The following is a 25,185-nucleotide window of genomic DNA, read 5'->3' as shown; positions in this document are numbered from 1 at the left end:
CTCTTCCTGTCACAAATTCAATAATATTGTTACCGAATACTATACAAAATCAATATTTTATTACGGGCCAGCAAGTGATTTGGACTCGAAGCCGATGAACATTGAAATAATTTGGCATTGCTATACATGCATTGTACATATAGAGCCCCTGGCAAAAATAAAGATTCACTATGAAGAGCTCTTCTGACTCCGTTTGGAAAGTAGATTTGAAATCACGTTCTTAGGCTGTGCTATTTCTGAAAGCTACCTCATTACTGTGCTAATTAAGTGCTCAGGATGGCAGGACACAAACCATGTGATGGGAAGAGAATGTTAACATGGCATACGACAGCATGCACAGTTCCCACACAGCGACCGACGCCAGGCATGTGAGACTAGTGTGAAGATGTGCTTGGCTTGTTTGGAACTCGTGGACTTGTGAATTTCTGTACTAGAAGGAACTTCTGACTCAGAACTGATCGCACTGCTTCTCGGACTGGGTGGAACACGAAAGACCAGGCACTTCTGCCTTGCGGGTGCTCTATTTTTCTTTTGCTACATGTAGTACTGCCATTTCTTGAAGGGTTAGTAAAAGGAGCTAATTAGGTAGAAAAAGGAGCTAATTAGGTTGCTCACATCTAAAAAAGACAGACGTATTACTGGATTCTGTCAACTTTCGGGCTTGTCAGCCCATTTGAGAGAGACTTTTCACCATTTGGTTTGTGTCTTTACAGTCCTTTGCGAGTAAGTCTAGGTGAGATTTTATAAGATGCTGAGGAAAATCTACACATTTTCGAGGCCAGCACTTTTCAAATTGATGTCAGCTACCCTGCTTGATTCTTTAGAGTGTGGCTGTGAGGTCGGCTCTAGAAGCCTCATTTTAGGTCAATGCAATTTCTAGCTCATTTCAGTCCATCAACGTAGCCACTATTCTGAAGATGCAGCTGTCCTTCAGTAAGAACAGAGATGTGTAATGCTCTGAACCATGACCTCGGACTGGTGAAATACCCACAGTTTTCCTTCACTTACCCACTCTCCTTTAACCTCCAGCGAAGAAGCAGAGAGGCGGAGAGAACGGTGTGTTAATGCACAACGCAATCATCAGTTTACACATTTAACCCCCCAACCATTTACACAGGGGCACGAATCTGAGCCATTTGTTTTATACGTGCCCGTAGAAACTAGCCTCTGATTGGGTTCAATGGGGTACATTTTATTTTGTGATAATCTTTCAATTCAATTACTGTACAAATGCTTTATGAATAAAGGGAATATATAGGCATAACTGTATCTTAAAATCTATTAACATGACTATTGAACTTCTCGAATTGTAAAAGGACACGAAGAACTTAAATCCTTCTCATTACAAGTGTCAGAAAAAGTACTTTTTGCCACCTGAAAATAGTTGATACACCATAAGCTTCCAAAAACATCTGGCAGGGATTCAGTTACTGAAAATAAGTCTTTCCACTTACTAATAGGCTCAGATTTGAAACACTGGAGTAAACATTGTACTGAAATAAATCTTTATTTTTGTTAAATAATACCTAAATATTATGTAGATGAGAAAACACATCCACCCTGTAGAAATGAAGGAAAGATGCTTTTTTTAAATTAACACAGAACGCTCACAAGCATTGAGCTAGCTGTTATTTTTTCTTCGGCAACAAAGATATTTAAGATATTCTCTCACCATAATGATGTCCCCGGGCTGTATTGTGATTTCATCGTGACTCCGTGCGTCAAACGGGTACAGAGCTCTGTAGTACACCACCTTCACGTTGTCCTGGTCAAAGCCCGTCACAGGAGACTTCTCTGTCGGAGAAGACAGAAAAGTCAGAAAACAGGGCGAACGTCTGGGTTGAAACTGCATCACCAACAAAGGATTTTTGCAATTAAATACTAATGCACTCATTAACACAGTATAGATAAGAATCAGAGTCTTGTATAAGCAGAATGGCAATTACATAAATGAGCCAATTAGCAATTCATTAAGAAAAAGACTGAGCCAAGATCTTGAACTGAAATGAATGTTCAACATCACACCTCTCCCACCAGGAAAACCTGTAGAAGGTTAAAAAACAAACATCAGAGCATTAAATGATGCTTTAAAGGCCATTTATGAAACACATCAGTCATTTAAGAAATCAATGCTTTTCTGCAGAACCTCAGAGGTCAGGGGCCTTTTGGTAGCTATGCACTGACTTGCTCATAACACCGGTTCTTTGTGCTGTGTTTTAGAGTAACATCTGATCATCCATCTGCATAGTTTAAGGATAATCCGATTTTTCTTCTATGACGCTCCTATAAATGAAAGGGGAAATTCCCCTGTTCTATTATCAGATCAGACATTGGATCAAAGGGAAAGAAAGGAAAAATATTATAATATTTTCTTATGACTACTATTATTTTAACCAGAGATATGTCCCTGTTAGAATCTCAACACTAACTCAGTCCCTTCTGGGGCTTTTTCTTTTAACTTACAGAAAATGAATAACAGCTGTGTGTGATCAGGAGTCAACCCTTCCTCCAATTTGCATGTAGAAATTCCTACATCAGTGGTTCTCAAACTGTGGTAAGCATACCAGTTGTGGTACGCGGAGCGCCGCCAGGCAGTACGCCATATGACCCCGGAAATTTGTTGTGTGCACTGAAAAATTGAGATGGGTTTTCATATTTTCTATTTGTGTCGAATACGCAGCCTACGTACTACGATACAGTGCGCGCTAATACTTGAGCGGACACAAGAGCTACAATGTAATTCTACACCATTGTACAGGAATACAAGCTATGAACGCAAGTGACCAATTGTATTTAAAAAAAGTTATCTCCAGCAAAGAGGGAGGTAGGAGAATGTGCGTGGTTTTGAAACAATGCCAATGTTGTAAGCACAGGAAAGCATAGAAATGCGTACTACGAGCGCTGGCAACCTTGTGAGCACAGGAAAGTGTGATAGATAACAGAAAAATATTTAAGAACTGTTCTAGGTTAATTTGAGAAAAATACACTGAGTGTTTCGCTCCCATGCGCATGAAATAAAAACTTCTTTTAACTTTTGAGACAAACTCCTCAAATGGAAACGGGGAAAAATACAAGCTTGCAAATGGCTAAATTGGGTAAGCCCCACACTACTTGCGAAGAACTCCGTTTACCGTTGCCAAAGAGCTGACACGTATTATGTGTGGAGGAAAAGCTGCTGAACAGCTCGACCTGCTGCCCCCTCCGAAAGGCACAGCCACTCATAGAATTATTGATATGGCGGATGATGTCAAAAGTCCGCTGATAGAGCACGTTAAGATGAGCAGATGCTTTTCACTGCAATTAGATGAGTCTATAAATGTCGTTGATTTGGCCAATTTGCATGTTCACGTTCGATACGAGTTTGAGGGCATGTCCCATGAGGACCTTCTGTTCTGTAAGCTGCTACCGACAGGAACTACAGGAGAGCACATATTTCAGAATGAATTTATCGAAGAGAATGGCATCGACTGGATAAAATGCGACGGAGTTTGTACAGACGGTGCTAGAGCGATGACAAGCCGAAACAGCGGTGTAGTTGCACGAATTAGAGAGGATATGAACTGCAGCATCCACCGCGAGGCCTTGGCCGTCAAGAAAATGCCTGACGATTTAAAATCTGTTAGACTCTGTTGTGAATTGTATCAAGGCTCGACCAATTAATTCACATCTGCTTTGCTCGACTAAACAGGCTCACCCCTCTCACTGAAATGGTGCTTTTTTATTGTTTATTTTTAATTGCTGTTGTTGTTCCTTTTGTCATTCTGTAAAGCGCTTTGAGAAGCCACCTTTAAAGGCGCTATATCAAATAAAGTTTATTATTATAATATGTATTATATGTGTATGTGAGTGTGTGCATGCACGCGCACTCATGTTGGTCATTGAGATTTTGTGAGGTTTCTATGAGAAGATGACTTGTAGGTGGTACTTGGATGCTTTGGTTTGATCAGGGGTGGTACTTGGTCCAAGAAGTTTGAGAACTACTGTCCTACATGATTACAACGTTTGAGTTAAGAGGACATAAGCGCCCTCTTGTGGCCCTACACAGAATTACAGGCTGTCCTGCCATAGACAAATTGGGAAAGTTGCTTTCATTTCTTAAAGATCAAAGCGGATTTGTAATTGTTATCATCTGAAAGGATTAAGCTGTGTAGACTTTGAACTCACAGAAAAGCTTAGCACACTAACAATGGCTGAAATTTTACTAACAAGGAGTACATGACAAACAGAAAACAAAGCTAACAGAAGAGAGTAAAACAGTAAGGCAGGGAACCGGCACTTGACTGGGGTGCTGAGCTTTATAACAGTCAGTGGAAAACAGCTGTTAGAATGAATAGCCTTTTGTAAAATGAAGAGCACTTGTGATGCAAAAACTGTTACATAAGCAGCTGCATCTGCTTTAGAATACTGAGATCCAACAGTGGACTATGGTACTGGGATTCTAACAGCAGAGTGCATCAAGCTGGCTCTCTAGTCTCAGTCTTCATGGGTGTGGTAGAATCCAAACCAGTACCAATTTCAGGGTGACTGCCCTCATTCAGGTGTGCTGCCTGTAATGTAACCAACTAGACCTCTGCAGAAGGCCACAATGCTCATTGTGTGCATCTCCGTTATAGGACCACTCCCTGTGTGAGCGTGTCCGTTACAGTGCCCATCCCAGTGTGGGCATGTTAGATACCGTATCACTCCTGCTGCAGGTGTGTCTAATACATTGACACTCCCAGCTGTGCCTGTTCCTCATCATTTGACTAATAAGGGCTGTTAAGTCAGAAACAGTGGCAAGCAAGTTGAGAAGAGAAGACGCACTGCTCCTCCAGGGCCTGGGTCAGAACCAATGATCTAGAGCTCAGCGAGAGTGAAACCAGCAGACACAGGATAGCTCCAGGATCAGGGTTACCTGTGGGGGGCCAGGCTGCTTGGCTCGGCAGCTGTCCTGGCTCAGGCTGCTGCATGAAGATCTTGTTCAGCTTGTCCTGCATCTCCTTCCGGCCCCTGCCGTCATCGTCCTGCACCCTCTTCATCCACTGCTGCTGCGCCGGCGCCGCAGGGGGGGGCTCGCCGCCCGGCTCGTCTCGCTGCTCACTCCAGGCCGCCGAGACCCCATCCTCCTCTGGCACCCGCCTGGTGGGAGGAAGAGGGGCCTTTCAGTGCGCAGCCATGCAGTGTCAGTTAACTACCCATTTTGTTGTTAAAGCACCTGGTCAAACACGTGGGTGCCTTTAAAAGGAAGACCAAGGACAGAGGCACCTGCACTGTCTTATGCCTCATTCTCACTCCATTACGACGTCTTCAGCAGCAGGAACTCCTCAGGACAGCTCTTGTGCATCAGTGTCAAGGCAAATAAAAGGACAAATTACCACATTGTTCCCTCACAGTTTTAACATCACAGCTTGAAAGATTATTTCAATAACATGTTCACATCACAGAACTCTGTGACACTTCCCTGTGATTAAATGTATGGGGAGATGTCTAGATTTGTTTTTTCAATATATGATATTTAGCATATTCGCAGTGTTGTCACTATTCCATTATCCTACAATTGAACCAGCAGACAGGAAAATGATCACTATCAAGGTGCGGCAGGTCTCTAAACTGATCCACCACAGCTTTTGCAACTGCTTTCATGAACCCTCGAGGACCTGCAGCAGGACAACAGTCTGTGTAACCTACACAAAAGATTTCTGTATTTAGACTGAACATCTTCTAGTTTGTTCAAATAGAAACAAGCAAGTAGTGTCAATTTACATGATTGAAAAACCCATCCCCAGCCTCCCACATCCTCAATACCCCCCAAAAATGCCTTTTGTTCTTGACGTGTTTCCCAGAGTGCCGCTGGGCCCTGACCTGTGTCGGTCCTCCTTCAGCTCTGCGGTCTTGCGCTCCAGTTCCACCTCCTTCTGTTCCTTCTCCTCCATTTCCACCTCCTTCTGCTTCTGCCACTGCTGCCTGCTGTGGATCTCGCGGAGCTCCTGTGTCAAGAGGGGAGCGAGACCTGTTAGGGCTGGGTGACACAAGGGCCTCCATTATCCACACCGACAGGCCTTCGTCCTGTGCAAGCGCTCCCTTCCCCTAAACCCAGGCTAAACAGGCAGCATGTGGCTGGCCGTGCCCTTATCCATCAGTCACACTGGCAGAAACACAACAGGGTGAGTGAGGATCCCAGCAACGGGAATTTGGGCCAAGATTTTCCCATATAGCCAATTTGAGTGGGTGAGCACATCCTTTTTGGGGAAACTGTTTTGTTATGCGTCATCCGATACATCAGTCTACTACTCATCAGGGATGTTCAATCCATCTGTTAAGGAGTGCTAGTAATTACTCAGACAGGACGTAAAAAGGCTTAATCCTTGAGGTGTCTTGCACAGAGCACAACACTGTTCTGTTGAATATGGAGAGACATCTGTGGCTCTCGGGGTGAGGAGGAGGCAGTGTTACACACACTTCCAGGTTTAGAACATGCACGTCCGGCGTTACTGAAGATTGCTGAAGGCAGGAAGACAAGGGCTTGTGCCCCAACATGGGAAGCACATACCGATGTGGAAGGTATATCCCACAGTGGGACTGCAGTACCTGTGTTAATACAGGGCTGCTGTTACGCAGTTTAAAACTACATGCCATCTTCTAGTACATACTTCTGCGACTTTTGCACAAAAAAAAAATGGATTCCCCAATTTGAAATTTCAGATTTCATCAAGTTTTGTGAATGAATAAATGTCTCTGTATTGAGGCCTGAAAGAGTACGACCATGTTACGGTACAGAGAATGGGCACCCTGGCAGCTCAGGCCAGGGCAGAAGAGACGTGGAGCTGGTCATTTTGGGCAAACTCAGCAATTCTTGAAAACTGTTTCCTAGAATACAAAATTAGGAAATGGCAACGCAGTGATATAAAATCCTTGTCTGAAAACTGACAGGTTTAAACTTTTTTCCACTGGATAGTGGCTTTCAACCTCCAAGAAGATAATAGGAACGGCACAAGCCCAGAAAGCAAGTTCCTCAATAACTAACTTTCAAGTATTTCGCAAATTTACAGTATTGTACAGTACATCAGCTTAGGACCAAAACTTCAATTATCTTTGAATTTCCAGTTTCCGTTTAAGATGCATATGAATTCCCTACATTGAAACGCTAAATGGAAAATGGCACTTCAAAAGTCGAAAATACAGCACAAGGCATTCACACCAGTCATCTAGATTTTGTACCAATGGTCTGTTCACGTCTGATTTCTGTTCTGCTGAGGTGTTGAGTGGTTTAAACCGTGCAGATGACAAGCCATGTACATGCAGAGTTATGTAGTTTACCCACTCACAGGCCACAGACTTTACCAAGGTGTTAGAAAGTACCAGATCTGCACACAAACGCAGATTTTTCAGCACATCAGAGCCAGTTGATAAAAGCATTTGCTAGGGAGAAATATTTCTGGATGTGGTGTAAGTTTGAAAAAAACATGAGTTATCAATGTTAATTCACCAAAATTTACCAAATTTACCAAAAGCCTGAACATCAAAGATCTGTATACACAATACAGCAGCAACGATGATTGTCAAAGTATAAGTACTTCTAAGACTGGGGGCACTTCTTTGCATAAAAGACAGTGGAAATCCAGAAGAAACTAACCAGCATTGATGTCAAAGCCAATACTCCAGTCGGTAAATACTAGTGTGCGATTGTCAGATCAAAATGAGCCAGACTGGCCAAATGGCCTTTCCTCGTTTCTGTAACAGTTTTTATGTTCTATCTAAATCCAAGAGAATTAGTAAAAAAAACTGCAGACAGAAGAGAAAGAGCAGTTATAATCCAGTTGATTCCAACAATGCAACAATGATGCTGCTGAGAAGTCAGAGGGATATGTTACAAACTAAAATGAACGTGTTCTTGTCAGCAGAAGCAGTGTAGAAACAAGGAATCTGTAAGATGAATTCAGCTTCTACCCTCAGAACTACCAGATAATCCACAATTCATACAGCATATTGAGGCTTCTGGGGAATAGGGTACATTAAGATCATAGATGATCAACATATAGACAATGACCAACTTCACGTTTATGGAAAACGTTCCACAAGTTGTATTTCACAGATTTCACTCTTGAGTCAGGCAAACTTTGCTATTTTATACTTTGCTGATAGTAGATTTCTATCATGTACACCTTTTACCTCACATGAACACATTTTGAAATACTATGAATACACTTCTGCAATAAAATGAAAATAAAATCATTTATGGACAAAATGGACTCTGCAGATCTAAAATTTACAATGGATTAAAGAAACAAAGTGCTACACAGCCGGGAGGGCTTCCCTTTTGTGTATATAAAGTAAATCCATTAAAGAATGACATAAACTGAATTTGTTTCATTGTACGATGTTTTGTTTTACATCACGCCAAATTTGCGCGAGGCGAGAGCTGAAGAAGGACCGACACAGGTCCGAGCCCAGCGGCACTCTGGGAAACACGTCGAGAACAAAAGGCAGAATTCAGGGCCTGCCCGTATTGGCAGATGTGAGTGAGAAATTCCACCGATAAGAAATAGCAATGGTGGTACAGCACTAGCATTGATAGTTTTCAAAATGTGTTTCCGGGTTCAGAAAACAGTCTGACAGCCTTGGAGGCTCCGGTGTGGCTCGCCACGCCCTGTGGAGATGGAGGCTCACAGCCCTTCAACACCAGCCACTTCCCCAACCACGAGGCCACCCATGAGGTAGCACAGCCACCTAGTGTAGCCTGGGCGTGTCTGTAGCTGCAGGTCACAAGTTGATGAACCCATTAAAAAGTCTTCTGTAACAGGTGCTTATAAATGAAAGATGCATGAATGACCTATTTATCCGAGAGAAAGAAATGTCCACATGCAGCTTCCTTTACTAGGAAAGTTTAGCTGTATATTCAGAAGGAATACTGCTTCCTGTGACAAAAGGCCTCCATGTGATCCCATGACCATGGCCCAGAAACTCATAGAAAGAACTGCGGTGATTTTAGACAGTGCGGACGTCACTCTCAATGATGAGAGAAAATAAGACACAAGGTACCTTACAGAAAATGGAGGCATGATGCCATGAAAGAAGTTAAAGGCTTGATCAGCACTGCGTGAAACCGCCTGAGCACTAGTGCCATCTGTTGAGCTGCTGCAAGACTGCAGCACTGCATAGATCCCACACAGTCACCAGCTGCTCCAGGCCCATCACAACGCACATGGACACCACATACTGCTGAGTTCACGTCAAGGAAACTTCACTCCCTTGGTAAGCATCATACTCATACAACACCTGTCCCGTCAATAACGTTACAGTCAGAGAGGGCTTCATTAACTAAACATAATTCATGTCCACGTCTTCTGAAGACAAGCCTGTCGGAAGCTTTCACTTGCTGCTTTTGTTACCTCCTGCAGAGATGCTGTTGCTCCACTGGAGAGCAACACCATTCATTCCAACTACTCCATGTGCAAAGTCTGCCAGTTACTGAGGAGAGGAAGGCAAATTTAGCTGACTGCAAACTTTTCACATGAAGCCAGAATAACCCCGCATCTCACATTAATATTAGAGCTGCGTCACGTACAGTATATTTCTTAAATCGCAGAATCAAATGCTGGTGTGACAATCATAGCCAGCAACTTTCATATTCAGAATTAATTCTGACCACATTCGAAATTGTAAGTTGAGTGTAATATTGCATGACAGGATGCACCAAATGTCCCATGACTTCATCAAATCCTTTTATGTCCTGCACGTGAAGAGTGAAGCTACTACATTATCTCAAAGCAAACCAAAACACATCAATTTGAATACACTGGTCCATGCAGAAGATCATGACCCAAAGCTCTGCAGAAAGCCAGTGCACTGAAGTCATACTGCAATGCCACCTTGGAGAAGCAGCCTCACACTGCAAGCCCATGAGCACTGCAAGCAGGTGGGAAGCAATCTTGCTGAGGATGCTCAGCGCTCTCTTTGAATGCGTCTCCAAAGAGAGCAGCACGCAGCTGAGGAAGGGCAGGGAACCTTCAAGTAGGAGTCTAAGACGTTGACGCAGCTCAGTAGGGAAGACAGGCTCTCCAGTAAAGCTTCATCCACACTCCCCGACTGGAAGAAATAAAAAGGCTCACGTTTAACGAGCAGTGGGAAAAGAAGTCAGCACCGAAAAGAAGGACTGGATAATGAGAACAGCATAAAAACAACAACAAAAGCTGAGCTTTTCAGCAAAAGCCATGGATACAGTTTAGAGACCTGTCATCTATCTGGTTTACATATAAACAGCAGGCTTTGAAATTTCCTTCTTTGGTCTGACAACCACCTGGCATAATGGCAGTGAAACACGAACCAGAAGACGCAAGTGGAAACTAAGAGGAAGTGTATTTAGAACTGAGAACAGGAGGCGCTTCCCCATCCTCATACTCTAGTGTGTAAAACATGAGCGGCTCAGCGATCTTCATTTCCCCATCCTTCCCTGTGGGCATGGGAGTTGGTTACAGAGAGCCAGAAATGTAAAGACTCAACCGGCATTTCCAAATTGGGAGCATATATAATTAAAAAAAATACCTTGCCAGACTTACAAAAATAAATTAAAATGCGCATTCTGCTACAATTCAAACCTCACTGTCCTCTGTCTTAAGTAGAAAGTCCATACGGCAGCTTTCAAAGTGCATTGTAAGTTCTTCCCCAAAATGCATGACTATTTCAGATGTTAGGAGACATTTGAGTTTTGGGTTGAAAAGTGTTAGAAATGTATGTTTAAACCAAAAAATTAAGTCCATCAGTATGGGTTTTTCAGGCCTTTGATTATTTAAGCAAACGCTCCCTCTGGGCACACAGCAAGCTCAAGGGGCCGTCTGCACCCAGTGTCTACCTGTGCCCCTCCCCACTCCTCCGCCATCAGGTCCACCTGCAGCCTCTGTATCCGGCCTGTGCACACCTGGTAAAACCCGCCCAGCACCTACGGGGCAGGTAACCACAGCACAGGAGAGCTGATGGAGCAGTCCAAAAACACATTGAAATAATAGAACAGACAGACAAAAAAAAAACAAGCCTGCTCCCTCCTCTTCCTCAAGACGCAGCCTATACGTTAAAAAAGTTCACTGATTGCCTTCTGTTTACCTGCTGTTCTTCAAAAGGTATTGGAGACGCTGCTACAGAACTTGCTGCACTCATTTTGAAAAGAGGAAGGCGCCTTTCGTCTACCAGACAATGCATCTGAGCAACCAAGGCCTCCGATCAGAGGCGGTCTGACCAGAGTTCTTGTCAGGAGATGCCTTCAATGACACAGCTGGTAGCTGAAGATTAACACCGCTTTAAAAACACTATCCAAAAAAAGACAGGATAGGCAACAATCTCCACGAAAACAGATGGGAGAAAAGTACATCTGCATATTGCAAAAGCAAATTTTCTAAAATTGTTGTAGAGTTGTAGAAATAAATCTACGTATTTGTAGTTCTGCTAGAAATGTCTCAAATTAAAGAAGTGCACTTCCTAACTCACAAACTACAGAAAGAAAATGTGCTGACTGACCAAGTCATGCTTCCCTTTTCCAAAAATGTCTCTAAGGAAAGTTATTTTGGATGGATTTTAGGAATGTTTTATTTGTGGAAATGTATTGGTCAGGGAGATGGTGCTCAATGGGAGAGAGCTGTGGTGAGACTGCGATTGGGTCCAGTGCTTAGGGAAAACATTCTCTTTTATTCAGAGGTTTGATTACTGTGTGCCACCCTGTAAAACAGTCTCCTGATCTGCCTGTGCTTGGAAGAAATTAACTCAGGTTTCATGTTGGCTGCGATTCTCCATTACCAGAGCCTGCGGGCATGGAGCGCTGACCCCGGACTTTGAGTACAAACGTATCAGTTAAACTTGATAAATCAATTAATGATACCTGATTCACGACTTGGGAAAAAAAAATCGACCATTCCTAAAACATAATAAGAGAAGTAACTGCTGGACCTGTGGAACTAAATATCAGAACCAAAGAAATAAGGACACAAAAGCTGTTCCTTCAGGCTGGTTCTTCAGACGGTGAAGTTGGATGAGCAGGACATCAGCAGGGAAAGAGATCAGTTGGATAACTTTCCAGAACCCGAGTAACACTGTTAACTTGCTCCAATCAAGTAAGGTCAGACGTACATGTAGCTACAGCGACTGTGGTCAGAATGCATTTGGGTAAATTAAAACATAAAAGTTACCCAATTCTTCCAACGCTCGTTAACGTCCCATGCATCTGTAGCAGATGTGCAAGACAACTGCTATGACCTTCTAAACCTCAAATCGTTTTTTAGTTTTAATCGTGTAAGTAGGCCACTTGTTGGATGAACAAGCCATACAAATTTTAAGGAACTTAAAAGTTAATAAAACCATTTTCTGAAGAAGAATATAATTTTCATTAACGAGAAGGAACAGACTGACATTGTGAGGCTCTCCGAAGTGGCTAATTGCTTAGGAAAAAAAAATGCTTTGGCTCCACACCTCATAAACTCTTACTTCTTTTTTTAGCGCAGCTCTCCACTACACTTTCTTGATTCAGCAAGGGGGAGGAACGAGGACTCCTGCCCACACTTCTCCAGTTCGCTTGCCTCTTCAAGCCATTCATCATTTGAAACGCTAATATCTCCATGAAAATTTGACAGGAGGTCTTCACAACGAACTGCCACCGAGCGTTTTCACAGCCACTGAAACATTGCAGCCATTCGTGCCAAGGCCTCGCAGCTTTCCTCCCCCCCTTCGTTGGGAGTGAGCAAGCTCGGCACCAGCAGTTGCTGCACACTATTCCGAAACCCCACGGGTCACCGAGTGCAGAAAACCGAGAACATATCAGCTGGCTCGACGTAACCAGCCATCGGCACTGGGGTAACTGTGGGAATTGCTGGCCAGTCGGCTAGAGGCTTCCAACGACAGGGCTCCACCTAACCGAGCCGCCCGCGGGCCCCAAGAAACACGTCCCTAAGGCTGCCATTAGCCACGCAGGGCTGCAGGCCGAGAGCTGGCCGGACCCACACAGATGAGTAACTCTTCTACCTGCTGCCGAGGTGGCTCTGTACAGCTCTCTCGTACCTTGAGCTGATTGTTGAAGACGTCGATCTCCAGCAGCTTGGACCGGGTCTCCTTCTCCACCACATCCAGCTGGTCTCTCAGCTGCTGTCGCTTGCTCTCCTTGGCTTCCAGGGCCTTCCTGACTGTCAGGAGGGAATCTCCTGCAAAGGCCGATGATAGCGGATCACGGACCATGACAGTGAGGTGACGGGGCAGGGTCAGTTACACAATTCTAACAAACAGACTCAGCCACTCATCAGACCCTGTTGGCCTCATTCTAAGTAGTTTCACCTGTATCTGGTTTTAGAAACTGGAATCTTCAGTTTTTTATGCGTAAAATTATTCTGATTGTAACAGTCTTACATCACAATGACTGATAGTTGTAATACCCACGGTACTTTACAGCAGTGTTGCATTACAAATGCAACAAATAAGTACTGGAACTAATGTGTTGTAGTTTTTAGTGTCTATAGGTTTGGTGTCATAATACTGGAAGTGGAAGCTACGAGGAAGAACATATAAATCTGAACAGGATGTATTTCTTCACCGAAGAGTTGTGGGAGAACAAAACAAGCCTGTTGTTCATGTTCAACCATGTTGTTAAAGCTGCTACTCTGATATTTCTTTCTAGAAGCAGCTGGATAAGATCCTTTGATCACTTAGCTACTACCAAATGAGCCAGATAGCCTTCTTCTCTTTTGTCACCTTTCTGATGTTCTTACTGCAGTTGGTCAATATTAATACAATCACGTGACATTTATAAAATGAATGCAATCATCATTAAGCAGATAATTCTATCAAAGTTCATATACAGTTCCCATGTAGCCTCATTAAAAAAAGGACTTTAACAGTTCAGTACGGTCTACAGTAAACCTGTTACAACAGCTATAACTAATTATTCTTCATAAACGGATCATTGGCTCTTTTACACACATTTCAGCTTCGACAAGATCACAAGGCGACTGGCTTCAACTTTGGAAAAAGCCATTGGTGGTAAAAATGTTAGCATCTGATGCCCTGTGAAGGTTGTGATTTTAAACAAAAAAAATTTGGTGATGGAAACAGTGCAAAGTTTGCAACTTAGTGACCTAATGCAGCCTTTGTTATGACCAACTGAAATTAAACAGGTCATGGTACAAAAAAGCACCTACAGTCAAAATGCATCTCTGTATACTTCTGATGCTACCCTACTTGCTTAGATCCAGTCAAAATTAAAAATCCACAGTCCATCAGAACAGTGGGATCAGGGATACCTACTGTGCAAACTGTTTTGCTGCACCTGTTTTAATTGGTCATTTAGGGACTGCTTTTCTGGGATCAGACTTCCAAGCAACTGCTGAGATTCCTGTCAAAACCAAGGACATCAGAAAGATAAGATCAAACTGTTACCAACACTGAACTCCTAGGTTTCATATCCAAAGCAAACAATGCAATACATACAGGGAATCTCATGAAAACAAACATAAAAAGACTTTGCATGAGGATTACAATCGCACTGATTGATATTACATTGATGAAATAATCACTTAGACACAGAAGAACTTCAAAAAGCCATACAAATTTGCGGATTTCCCAAGAAAAATATATTTTTACACATTGCTGAAGGTAAAGTCAGATTTGAATATCAATCTGTATATCAAATTGTGGAAGTGAAGAAGTAGAGGGAGAGTATTATGATTTTCCTTATTCTATTTCTAAACTCAGCTATTATTGCAAAACAAGGTTCTACTGCTGTTCTATGCTCAACTTACCTTCCTGCTTTAACCTGCATTTCACTGCTGCAATTCCTTAATTTAAGGGGATAATTTGTTCTTTTGTGCTCTTTAGACTCTTCTATCCCAGTTAAGGAGAGTTTAAGAAAAAGTATAAAGAAACAGCCAATTGAATCTTGTACAAAAGATTCCCACCACATTAAATTTGAACGTGTCTGCGGGGTTATTATTGGAGACTCTTACTTGCTCCTTTCTTACTACTAGCTTCCTACATTCTGATAACAATCACTCAAAGCAGTGTGTCAAGTGAAAATGCTCCAGGCAGGACTGCACGCACAATATCCACGCGTGACGGGGGCCCCACCTGCAGCTGCTGCTGAAGATGCGTGATCTCCGCAATCCTCAACTCCCGCGTCTTGTTCGTGCTCTCGATCTCGTGCCGCTGGGCCGACAGGCGGAACCGGATGTCCTGCAGCTTCCCTTCCAGCTGGTGCTTCTTGTCGTTCTGCAGAGGGGGGTGAAGAGGTTAAAGCACTGTGCGGCGACTGCTCTTTCAAAACTCGGGATTCTGCACTTCTCCAAGCGCTCTCCACAAACCTCTAAAGCACCATCGCAGATCACCGATTAGCCCTACCAAAGTGTAGCTCTCCTAAAGTGCATTACAAATGGTCATGCATATCCTTCCAACACGGAATCAACAACTGTTGATCGATGTTGCTCGCTGCTACAACCTCTGAACCAGCGTGGGTGAGTGGAGGACTCTTCACCAGAGCTACTGGTCACTGTTGTTTAACTGCTGCAAGCTCCACACTGCTTTACAGGGGCAGAGAGAGCAGCACGTCTCTCACTGACATCACAGTGACAGGAGTTCAGTGAATCCCGGGGCTGATCACTGTCCCAGCCCACGAGCAACAGCACTCAGCCCTTGCTTATGCAATTGTGGGCAAAGTCAAAGCCCAGAGTCCCAAAACTGCCCTCCACACTACTTTTGAGTGCTGTGACCATTTTCAATCAAGATGACTTGATTGGGTACTTCTGTCCACCTGATTTCTTAAAATAAAACAATTTGTTTGGTGGTGTTAAAGATAAAGAAAGTTGAAGGCACTTTGGTGACTTCAAAACCTTAATAAATGTGTTCAATCAGCAGCTAACTGTAACAGAAGCCAGGGGTGGATTGGCGTTTCCAAACCCTACTCTGCACAGATCCTGTAAATCCCACATAAACACCAGCTTTTCATTGACATTCCAGTTTGAAATGACTGAGAGCTATCCAGTCCGGTACTGCCATGTTCCATCGGCTGAGTAAAAGACAGACACACCTACAGTAGAAGTGGAACAGCCTTACTGGGTAGAGGAATAAACACACTGCTACCCAAAAGGCATTCAGTTTCAATTCCACTGAAGTCAGTTTTTGTTCCTTTTTCCTCATCGGACTGATATGACTCACTGCCTTTCATACAGTTTGGAAGTGAAAGTACACAGGCCTGTTGTGAGGACACAACAATCAGACTTTCTCTTTGAGATGGAAGAGTGAATGTTTCCAACCAAGCTCCAGTCTGACACCGGAACCAAGAAAAATACACATAATGCAACCTATCAAACTAGTCATTCCTGACAGCATGTGGTTTAATGTATTTTAATACACTGAACCAGGCCAGGTGTATCCTGAGAAGGGATTCGGTCAAGACAGTCCAGGAAAGCTTCACCAGTCTGTATCGTAATCTAACCAGCCTGCATTGAGAAGACAGATTGCTCTCCTGTCTTTGTCTGCCTTGTGTCCATACTGGAACTTCCCATTAGGAATTCAAAACGACTAGAGATTCCGTTCCCATTTCTGGGATAACTAACCCAACAATATTGTTATCCAGAATTCCTGAATAATCTCGTATTAAAACTGAATATAGCATCTAAACGTTCTAAAACAGGAACAAAGGAGACTTACTGGAGTGCTTCATAAGTCAACTGTCTATTTATCCAAGGTGAGCAAACTGTTTAAACACACCTCAGTGAAGTATTCTCCCAGAAGGTCCCCCATACCTCATCGGGCCATTCACTGCCAACAGAGTTCTCTGGAACAGGAGAAACTTACAAGAGCCTCCAGCTCGAACTCCAGCGTCTTCTTCCTGGCTTTCAGGACCACGATGTTCTCCTGCTCCTTGTTCCTCTGATTGAGCAGCTCCTGGCGCCGATTCCTCTCCCACTCGAGCTGGCGCTGCCTCTCCAGCTCCCGTTTCGCTGCCTGCGGGGAATGGACATGGAGCAGCTGGACTCGGGACACCTAGCTTTCCAATGCCACCTAGCTTTCCATTCCTGGTAATCCTGGAAGTTTAACTGACAAGGAACATTTCTCCTTTTTCTCCGGATCTTTAAAGCCCTACTTCTCACATTATAAAGCTCTTAATTAAAGGGAATTTCTGAGACTTTTCAATGTTGTTTTTAAATAACCCGACTTCCTGCTGCTGGAATATTACCAAAACGGAAGAATTTCACTTGTTTAAGCTTGTTTCTAGCACAATGTTGGCTGCAGCAAGCAAAGACAAAGGTACTGTTCAGTATTAAGAGTTTGGTGAAAAATTTGTATTTTTGAAGAGGTTTATTAATGAAGGACATGGAAAGAAAGCCACCCGAACGTGAAGATCAGGATAACTGTCTCCTACGTCACACAACAATATTGGCCCCGTTTCTGAACACTTGGCCACGTGCTCTCGTACCCGACTGAGACACAGCCATCGATGCGGCCAGCCAGTTCTGACATCATCCAGGTGACCGCCCACCTGCCGCAGCTTGATTGGCGCGGCTTGGTTACATTGAGACCCCTCCAGCCTGAATCCTAGAGGAACCGCTGCTGGCGGTGTGCTACAGTGGGTCCTTGTGCTACAGCCATCGATGTGGCCAGCTGAATCCCTCTCCAGCCAGGTGACCTCCCATCTGCCATCCGCCACCTGCCACAGCCTGGCTGGCGCGGCTTGGCTACACTGATACCCCTCTGGCCTGAATCCTAGAGGAACCGCCTCTGGCGGTGTGCTACAGCAAGGCCTCACCCACCTCTCTCCTCTCGATCTCCTTGCGGCGCTCCTCCTCCCGCTGCCGCTCCAGCTCCCGCTGCTTCTCCAGCTGCTTCTCCAGCTCCTGCTGCCGTCGGCGCTCCTGCTCCAGCCGCTCGCGCTCGCGCCGCTCCTGCTCCTGCCGCTCCAGGGCCGCCAGCCGCTCCTGCTCCTTGCGCTGCTGCTCCAGCAGGGCCTGGCGCCGCTTCTCCAGCTCCAGGTTCCCCCGCTCGAAGTTCTCCCGCTTCTTGTCCTCGAACGTCACTGGCCACAGCACACAGAACGGAGGGGAGGGAGGGACAAATCCTCAGGATCCTCAAAATCCACCAGGGAAAGGCTGCTCGGGACACTTTCCAGAGGGACGGCTGTGCTCAAGCCAACAGAGTTCTGCAGCTGGCCGACTCGTTACCGTCAGGGGCCTCCGCCATATTCCCCACAGCTTGGCCCCCCATTACCGGAACGGGGGTGGGAATACTCCCCCCTTTTCCAAAGCAGCCTGTAGCGATAGACGCAGCTGCGTCTAGGAAAAGCCTCCAGCAGGCGGCAACTCAATCAACGCGGAGTTACTAACTCGTTCGGGAAATCGCCCTGGACAAGGGCGCCTGCTGAGCAGATATTAACAACTGCTGCCCTCTACACCCCGCACGCACCGACAAACGCTCTTCTCCTCCTCCACATTCACGCTGTGCTCTTAACGGCACACAATGGAGCCGTACTATCATGCCAAGGACACTGCGGATGATTTACAAACGGAAGAATAAATGGCCATTCCAGAGTAAAGCTTAAACTAGAACGTGGATCCCCGACTCTACCTACCTGGCAGCCTTTTCTCCGGGGCCTGCTGCTCCTCCTCTGCAGGCTCCTCCTGGACCCTCTGGTCAGTTAGATGTAGGCTTGCGGTGGAGATGCCACTCCCCGAGCGCACTCTTCTGGAAAGGAAGCAGCACCCAAAGCCAACAGGTCAGAGCCCACCTGTCTTCTAATACCCACAAGAAAATCAAGATGTATTGCAGGAGGATGCAAAGGCCAAAACAGTTTTATAATTTTTATTATCATCACAATTTAATTTTGTACTTATTTAAGAAGGGATCCAATGACCAAAAGTGGGCTTTACCCACCCTTTCAGTCAAAGGATCCTAGCAAACCTTTATTCTGAGCTGGAATACCTACAGACTACAGCTACCTCCGTGTCAAGGAGAGGGTGATCCTATATCATAGCCACCCTCTGGATATCCTGTCAGACTCCTCCCGACATACTAATATGCACTGAAGTGCAGGGGTACCCTGTGCATCACCAATGCTACAGCAGTTTCCAGAGCAAGCTGGTATACTCTGCAGGTTGTACTTACAGCATGTGAACTGGCAGTGGTGATGGTTGGGTATTTGTTTTACCCTTAATGCTCAGCAACGTCAACTACTATAACAGCATTGAACATTCATATATCCTCATTTTACTTCATTTCTGCACAGCTGTCAAAAACATAAACTATAGGTTTGGCATCCAACAGAGAGATGCAGGCCCAATGTGCCGCTGTTCTGAGAGAGTCCTGGTTCATAAAAATGGAAACAAAAACCGCAGGCCACATTTCTATATTTGAATCTGATTTCCGGCACCTTCCAGCAAAATCTTCCTTCCACCTCCTCTGTTCTGCATTTCCGTCTGTAACTACTGTTACGAAGTAAGTCCCCTCCAGTGGACACGGATAAAAGAATACTGAATGGACCACAAAAAGCCCTGAACTCCAAGGGCACAGTTTGTTTTCTTAGGAAGAACAAGCAGTCCTGTGTTCTGGCTGCAGTTGACTGTAACAATCTTTAGGTATTTGTTTGCCATCTGGAGGAACACAGGAGCTTTTGTGAGCTTCCTGTACTTCTAACTTTAAACGATGAAGAATCTAAGCAGGTCTAAGGAAATTGTACCTTAATTCCCATTTCTCTTTCTATAAATCAATCCTGTGTTGATTACAGAGCAGGTTTAGATAAAATTCACTTGAGAGTCACTTCAGCCTCAAGGCACACAGTCCTTCCGAACGCAATCTGAACTGCAGAACTGGCTTTGTCTGAACCTCCTCTGGAAAAAGTCTGCAAAACGACTGCAATGTTGTGTAACCTACTTAGTATTGGGAAATCAACACCAAAAAAGCAAAGAGCATGTCTGCTGTAGTGCACCAGGCTCACAACATTATACATTTTGACCAAACGAATGAAGAAAAACCGAAGCCAAGTCACAAACACTGCACACAGCCTGTCCATCTGTCCCTGCCAAAGCACCCGAGCAGATATCCTTATTCTTCACTGATGAGGGCATCAATAACCTTCTTTGCTCCTCTTCTATTATCATTACCCATGTATTTTCTAGTCTATCCTGTTCAACCTGAATCAGATTAACACAAGGCAGGCGACTTATAAAATTGTGTGTTTTTTCAGTTTCTCTGCTAACTCTGCAACATGACGATAGGGAACACAGATGGCCTAGTAACAGCCTGAAAAAACAGACAAAACGCAGCACAAAAGACTCTATTCAAGGTTTATGTAATACCTGCTATTCACTTTTCTGGATTTAAAGAAGGCAGTGGGATCGTAAGCTGCTCTTAAAGAAAATGTTTCTGCCTGAAACAGGCACAGTGCTGTGCCCCTTGATTGCTGCTGCTAGGTTATCAGTGTCTGGACTGCTCGGAGAGGAACCGTCACAGGGATTGTTGGCAGGACATACAGGGCAATTCCTGTGGTTTTCCGGGCGCCTGTTGGGCCGGTTGAGCTCTTCTCCTTCAGTGGCGGGGCACAATGTGACAGTAAGGAAGCCTGGCTGGGTCATACCCTGTACAGTCACCTTTCCCCTCACCTGGTAGCTTGTGACAGAGCACTGTGAGCCTTTAGCTATTCCAAATAAAAAATCAGATCTGCTTTTCCAGCTCATGTCAAATTTAAGGGTACAAAATAGCACAGAGTTAGGATGTCTACTGAAAACGATTTGAGTTCGAGGGTTTTGGGAGTAACGCCAAGACCCTTAATGGACTGGGTGACTATCGCAACAAGAACTCCACATAAGCAGCAGCTGGGGCTCTGCTGACGCTTGGACGTTCCATTAAACTGCAGAAGACAGTTTTGCTTTCTCACAAGCCTCTCCTCGCTGTATGAAATAATCCCCAAGGAACATCATTCATGGACAGAGGTCGATGGCACTGTGGCCGTGGAGAAAGGGAGTCACCGGAAAGTGTTTTTTGCCGACTCCCCTACTCGCAGGAAAAGCCAGTTTGGCTATAAATGAAAAGCTGGAAAAGGGTGTTGAAATTCAACAGCAGCAGTCAAAGTACTGTCACAGACTCTTTTCTTAAGTCCATTCCCATGTCAATGAGCAAAGAGGAGGCTGCTACAGGGTCATATACAGAAGGAGAGGTGTGCAAACTTCAGACAGCTCTGGTGGGGTGTCTTCACACTGCCCTAGTCACATCAGCTTCTGATCAGCATGCTGTTCCCAGTACTAACAAGCTGGGCCTCACATTGTCTTCTAAACATCTCACCTGCCTTAAAAGCCATAAATTACTCTCCCATGTTAAGACAAACATAAAAGCAATGACATGCAGTGTTCAGCATGGCTGAGACTGCTCAGCCCTTCTGGGGCGGTGCGGTGGCTCTGTGGGCTAAGGATCTGGCTCAGGCTCTGACCAAGTGTTTTTAAGAAAAGCTGATATGCAACCTTCCCAAAAATTAAAGGATTTTTGCTAGAACTACAGCTGCTACAATCAAAAATGTAATCTTGAAGGCCAAGCAACACCTTTTAGGAGAGGGAGGTCGCGTTTCAGGGTTGACAAAAGGTCATTATTTCCCTTTTCTTCAAACATCCATGACAGATGTGTACATTAAAAATGCAAGCGCCACCTTAAGTGCTCGACTTCAGAAAAAGACTGTGGTCACACAAGACCTTTGAAGGCTGGAGTCTGACAGCTGGACTGCACAGCCCTGCAGATAAGTGAGCTGGGCCCCTATCAGGGTCTTGCAGCACCACGGTACCTGAAGGCCGGGGGGATGAAGTCTGGGGGCAGCACCGGGGGCAGGGGCTGGCCCGACATGGCCATGTCAATCAGGTGCATGGCCAGGATGAACTCCTCCGCCGTCAGCTTGCCATCCTGATCGATGTCCGACAGGTTCCTGCAGACACAAAGAGAAAGAGAAGGGCACGCGCCCACACCCCGGGGTCATTCAAGAAACAGCGAGATCAGATCCTCAGGTCCGATAATGACTCACTGCCGAACAAGCTAGATGGCCTGGAGGCCTCTCCTCAGTTATGCTCTGATAAGAACCAGGACTAGGCTCTCACCACACACTCTAGACACATGGCATCACCAAATGCACACTGGCGTTCGAAATGCCGAGGGTTACTGATCTGTGTTCCAGCAACACCTAGAGGTCCACAAGATCCCTGAGTCAAAGAGGAGCTTTCCAAAATTAGCAGTTTTTTTAAAACTGAAAACTTACATTCATTCACCAACAGTTCAGACATACAGTAAATGTTCTACTGTCTCATTGCCTTAGACAAAAAAACTGCCATAAACAAATGTTAAGCACTAGGGAGTCACAGCCATTTAATATTCTGAAATTCTTTCATTTTTAAGTGGGAGGCCTGATGAGGGAGCAGCTGGAAAGGCTGTGCACATCGGAAATGTGAAAACGAAAGAATATCTCACCATATAGATGCTAATTGAGCTTGTGGTAAACTTGACTGCATCAGGATGGTTCTTGCCTGAGGGCCTTGGGGAAGAAAAAAAAAACAAGCGTTTGAGACTAAACTCTCAGAAAACACAACCAGCTCAAAGACACCACATCTCATGTCTGGACAGGCTTTATTTCCCCTTTCCAAAGCAAAACCTCATCACAAAAAATACCAAACTACTTACCATAAAGCAAACTAAAACTTACATCTGAAACAAAGAAGATTTTAGATCTTTCATTAACACTTTTAGAATGGATATGTTACTTCTCCATTGTAACAGAAAATGACCAAATCAAAATCTCTTACTTCCTAAATCCTCCCACGGGAAAGCAGGTTGCCTGACAGTGAGAAGTTATAAATGAGGCCATGTGAAATTCAAAGGTAAATATGAAGAATTAAGCATGGGAATCCCAGAAATTCATTTTGACCCTACCTCAGGATGTTTGTCAAGCTAATGGGACAGATAAAAAGTAATTAGCACATTAGCCACCAACTATAAGCTAATAAGTGTTATTAACGGCCCAGTGCCTCTGACGTGCAACTGTGGTCGTTCCACAGCTGGCGCATTTTTAAAGGTGAAAGCGGATTCAGTGCAGACAGAATTTGAATATCACAAAATCTCTCAAAAATAAGCAAATTCCTCTTCTCGTTCTTGGAAAGTTTCATCTTCGTCGGTAGCTGAAGTGTTGGTTCCTGATCTGGGTCAGGCTCAAGAGAGCGGGTGAGGCTCCCGACTGTACGGGTCACTCCAATCCGCCCGCAATCTGAGTCAGGGATGTGATCCCGATTATCGAAAAAGTCACAGCTGGCAAGCGCTGGAGCACACACCTGTTAAATGTCCGCTCATCATTTTGTCATGGCTGTTGAAAAGCTGCCTGTACTTCAGCCGGGAAGACTGAGGGACGGCCCAGTCCTGGGGCACGGAGGCAGCTGGCGCACTGCAACGAGAGGAGAGAGAAGACCGCCGCTCACGATGACATCACCGCAGAGCACACGCCCCCTTTCTGCACAGTCTCAAGAGGAGAGGGGAGCACCCTTCACCCGGACCCTTCAGGACAAAGTCGATAACAAAACTAACACACTTCCTGCCTTTATCCAGCAGGCACCAGGGGAAGAAGCCATGCTTGACCCACTGCTGTGGACAAGTCACTTACAGGGCCTCACTTCCACAGTTCATCCGCAGGACAGAGCGCAAACAGCTACTGTTGCCCAGGCCACCCTGGACCAGTCATCTACAAGTAATCAAAGCTGTACGACAAGCCAAATGATCTCTCCTCTTTTGTAATTTGGCCCAATTTCTTACATTCCTGAGCACTGTAGGTGAAAACAAGCTCTGTATAACAGGCTGTGGGAAGAGTGTTCAAGAGCTGGTCGAGAGATGGAAAATACAAACACTTCAACAAATGAATAAAAGTTTGAACAAAAAGGTCAGAAAAATGAAATGAACACAGAGTATGAACTCTGAAATGAACAAATGAAGTAGTCGCCCTACTTCTTATTTCTTGAAAAAACTACAACTTTGAAACAGTGTGTATTTTCTTATACTCGCAGACGGGCGTTACGGAACAGTGCTGTGCACCAACCCCCAGTTCTTGATTCTCTTCTGTTTGTCCTAGGAACGTCTGGATTCTGCATTTAAACATCATGCTCGGGAGAGCAGAATTAAGTCTGAACTGCTTTCGTTCACAGAAAACAAAATGACTGCAAATGAAAACCGAACACTTACAGCAAGAAGTCTCCGCTGGGACCGGGATTCCAGACAAAGTTCTCCATGGTGCTGCTCAGTCAGCAAACTTACTGAGAAACGCCCGGCCACTTTATCACTAAAATGAGAAGCTGCTGAGCCAGCCTCCTGCAGGCTTAATCATACCGTCACAGAAGGATCTCGGTGGCAGCAGTGCAGCTTGGGAGGAAGTGAGCTGCTGTAATAACAGTACGGGGACAGCACACTGAACGCGATGCGGCCGGAAATGAGACTCGGCGCTGCAGGGAGATGCAGGCAGAGTGACACGAGGAGCGTGCGGAGGTTTAATTGGTCTTCCTGAGGCACCGCAAAACCACAAGGCTCGGTTTCCCTTTCTGTGACCAGCTGCCCAAGGGCTCCCAGTAATCTCTCCCCATGTACACATACCGGAGAAGACTCTATACCTGCCGCGGAAAACATTCTTTCACTTACTTTGGAACATCGAACGACTGCGCCTTTTGAAGTTTTGTGCCGGAGCGGCTGAAAGAGGAGCCTTTGCTGAGGGTTGCAGCTGCCGCAGAGAAAAAGAGAAAGAAGAATAAAAACAGGATGAATAAATGAAAACTCTGACCTGGATTTCTCCTCACAGAGAAGCACACACCACTCTCTCTGAAACAAAAAAGGGCATTTAGGCAACCATAAGGAAGAACAGCTCCTCTCTGTCTACCTTTTCTGCTTGCACTCAGGCTAAGGTTCTCATCCTTACCTTAGGTCTGGTCACCATGGTAGAAAAAAAGATTCTGGAATCAGCTGCCAGTGCCCACACACATTCCTGAGCTTAAAGTATTGTCCTACGCTGACGAACAGAAATAAATTAATCTTACAACAAGTTTTCGAAATCCTGAAAAAAACGATGAGAAAGCCAACCCAGAGGAGTCCCTCTCAGAACAAACACTGAAGCTAGGACCCAGGAAGAGGGGGGAAGAGGGAGGGAATTCAATCAGGAATTGATTCTTTATACAACGTGTGGTGAACAAA

The 25,185-nt window shown here is 44.9% G+C and overlaps 1 protein-coding gene across 3 annotated transcripts in view; it reads right to left on the bottom strand.

The window, feature by feature from the left end:
• Positions 1-25,185, bottom strand: part of itsn1 (intersectin 1 (SH3 domain protein)) — a 93,541-nt gene that overhangs the window by 30,347 nt on the left and 38,009 nt on the right. For 2 of the 3 annotated variants that reach the window (XM_088914880.1, XM_088914883.1), the window contains 14 exons: positions 24,640-24,718; positions 23,292-23,401; positions 22,438-22,501; positions 21,764-21,901; positions 18,569-18,681; positions 17,754-18,016; positions 16,798-16,947; positions 15,073-15,213; positions 14,254-14,341; positions 13,018-13,157; positions 9,985-10,065; positions 5,842-5,966; positions 4,895-5,118; positions 1,673-1,794 (listed from right to left, as the gene is read on the bottom strand). In XM_088914880.1, coding sequence (XP_088771006.1) covers positions 1,673-1,794; positions 4,895-5,118; positions 5,842-5,966; positions 9,985-10,065; positions 13,018-13,157; positions 14,254-14,341; positions 15,073-15,213; positions 16,798-16,947; positions 17,754-18,016; positions 18,569-18,681; positions 21,764-21,901; positions 22,438-22,501; positions 23,292-23,401; positions 24,640-24,718 — 1,838 coding nt within the window. The remainder of the gene's footprint in view (positions 1-1,672; positions 1,795-4,894; positions 5,119-5,841; positions 5,967-9,984; positions 10,066-13,017; positions 13,158-14,253; positions 14,342-15,072; positions 15,214-16,797; positions 16,948-17,753; positions 18,017-18,568; positions 18,682-21,763; positions 21,902-22,437; positions 22,502-23,291; positions 23,402-24,639; positions 24,719-25,185) is intronic. The other variant, XM_088914882.1, reaches the window with a different exon arrangement.

This window comes from Atractosteus spatula, chromosome 4, assembly GCF_055471065.1.
Source record: "Atractosteus spatula isolate fAtrSpa1 chromosome 4, fAtrSpa1.hap1, whole genome shotgun sequence".
NCBI classification, from domain to species: Eukaryota; Metazoa; Chordata; class Actinopteri; order Semionotiformes; family Lepisosteidae; genus Atractosteus; species Atractosteus spatula.
The sequence above is the reverse complement of the archived record's forward strand: the minus strand, read 5'-3'. Positions and strand labels throughout refer to the sequence as shown.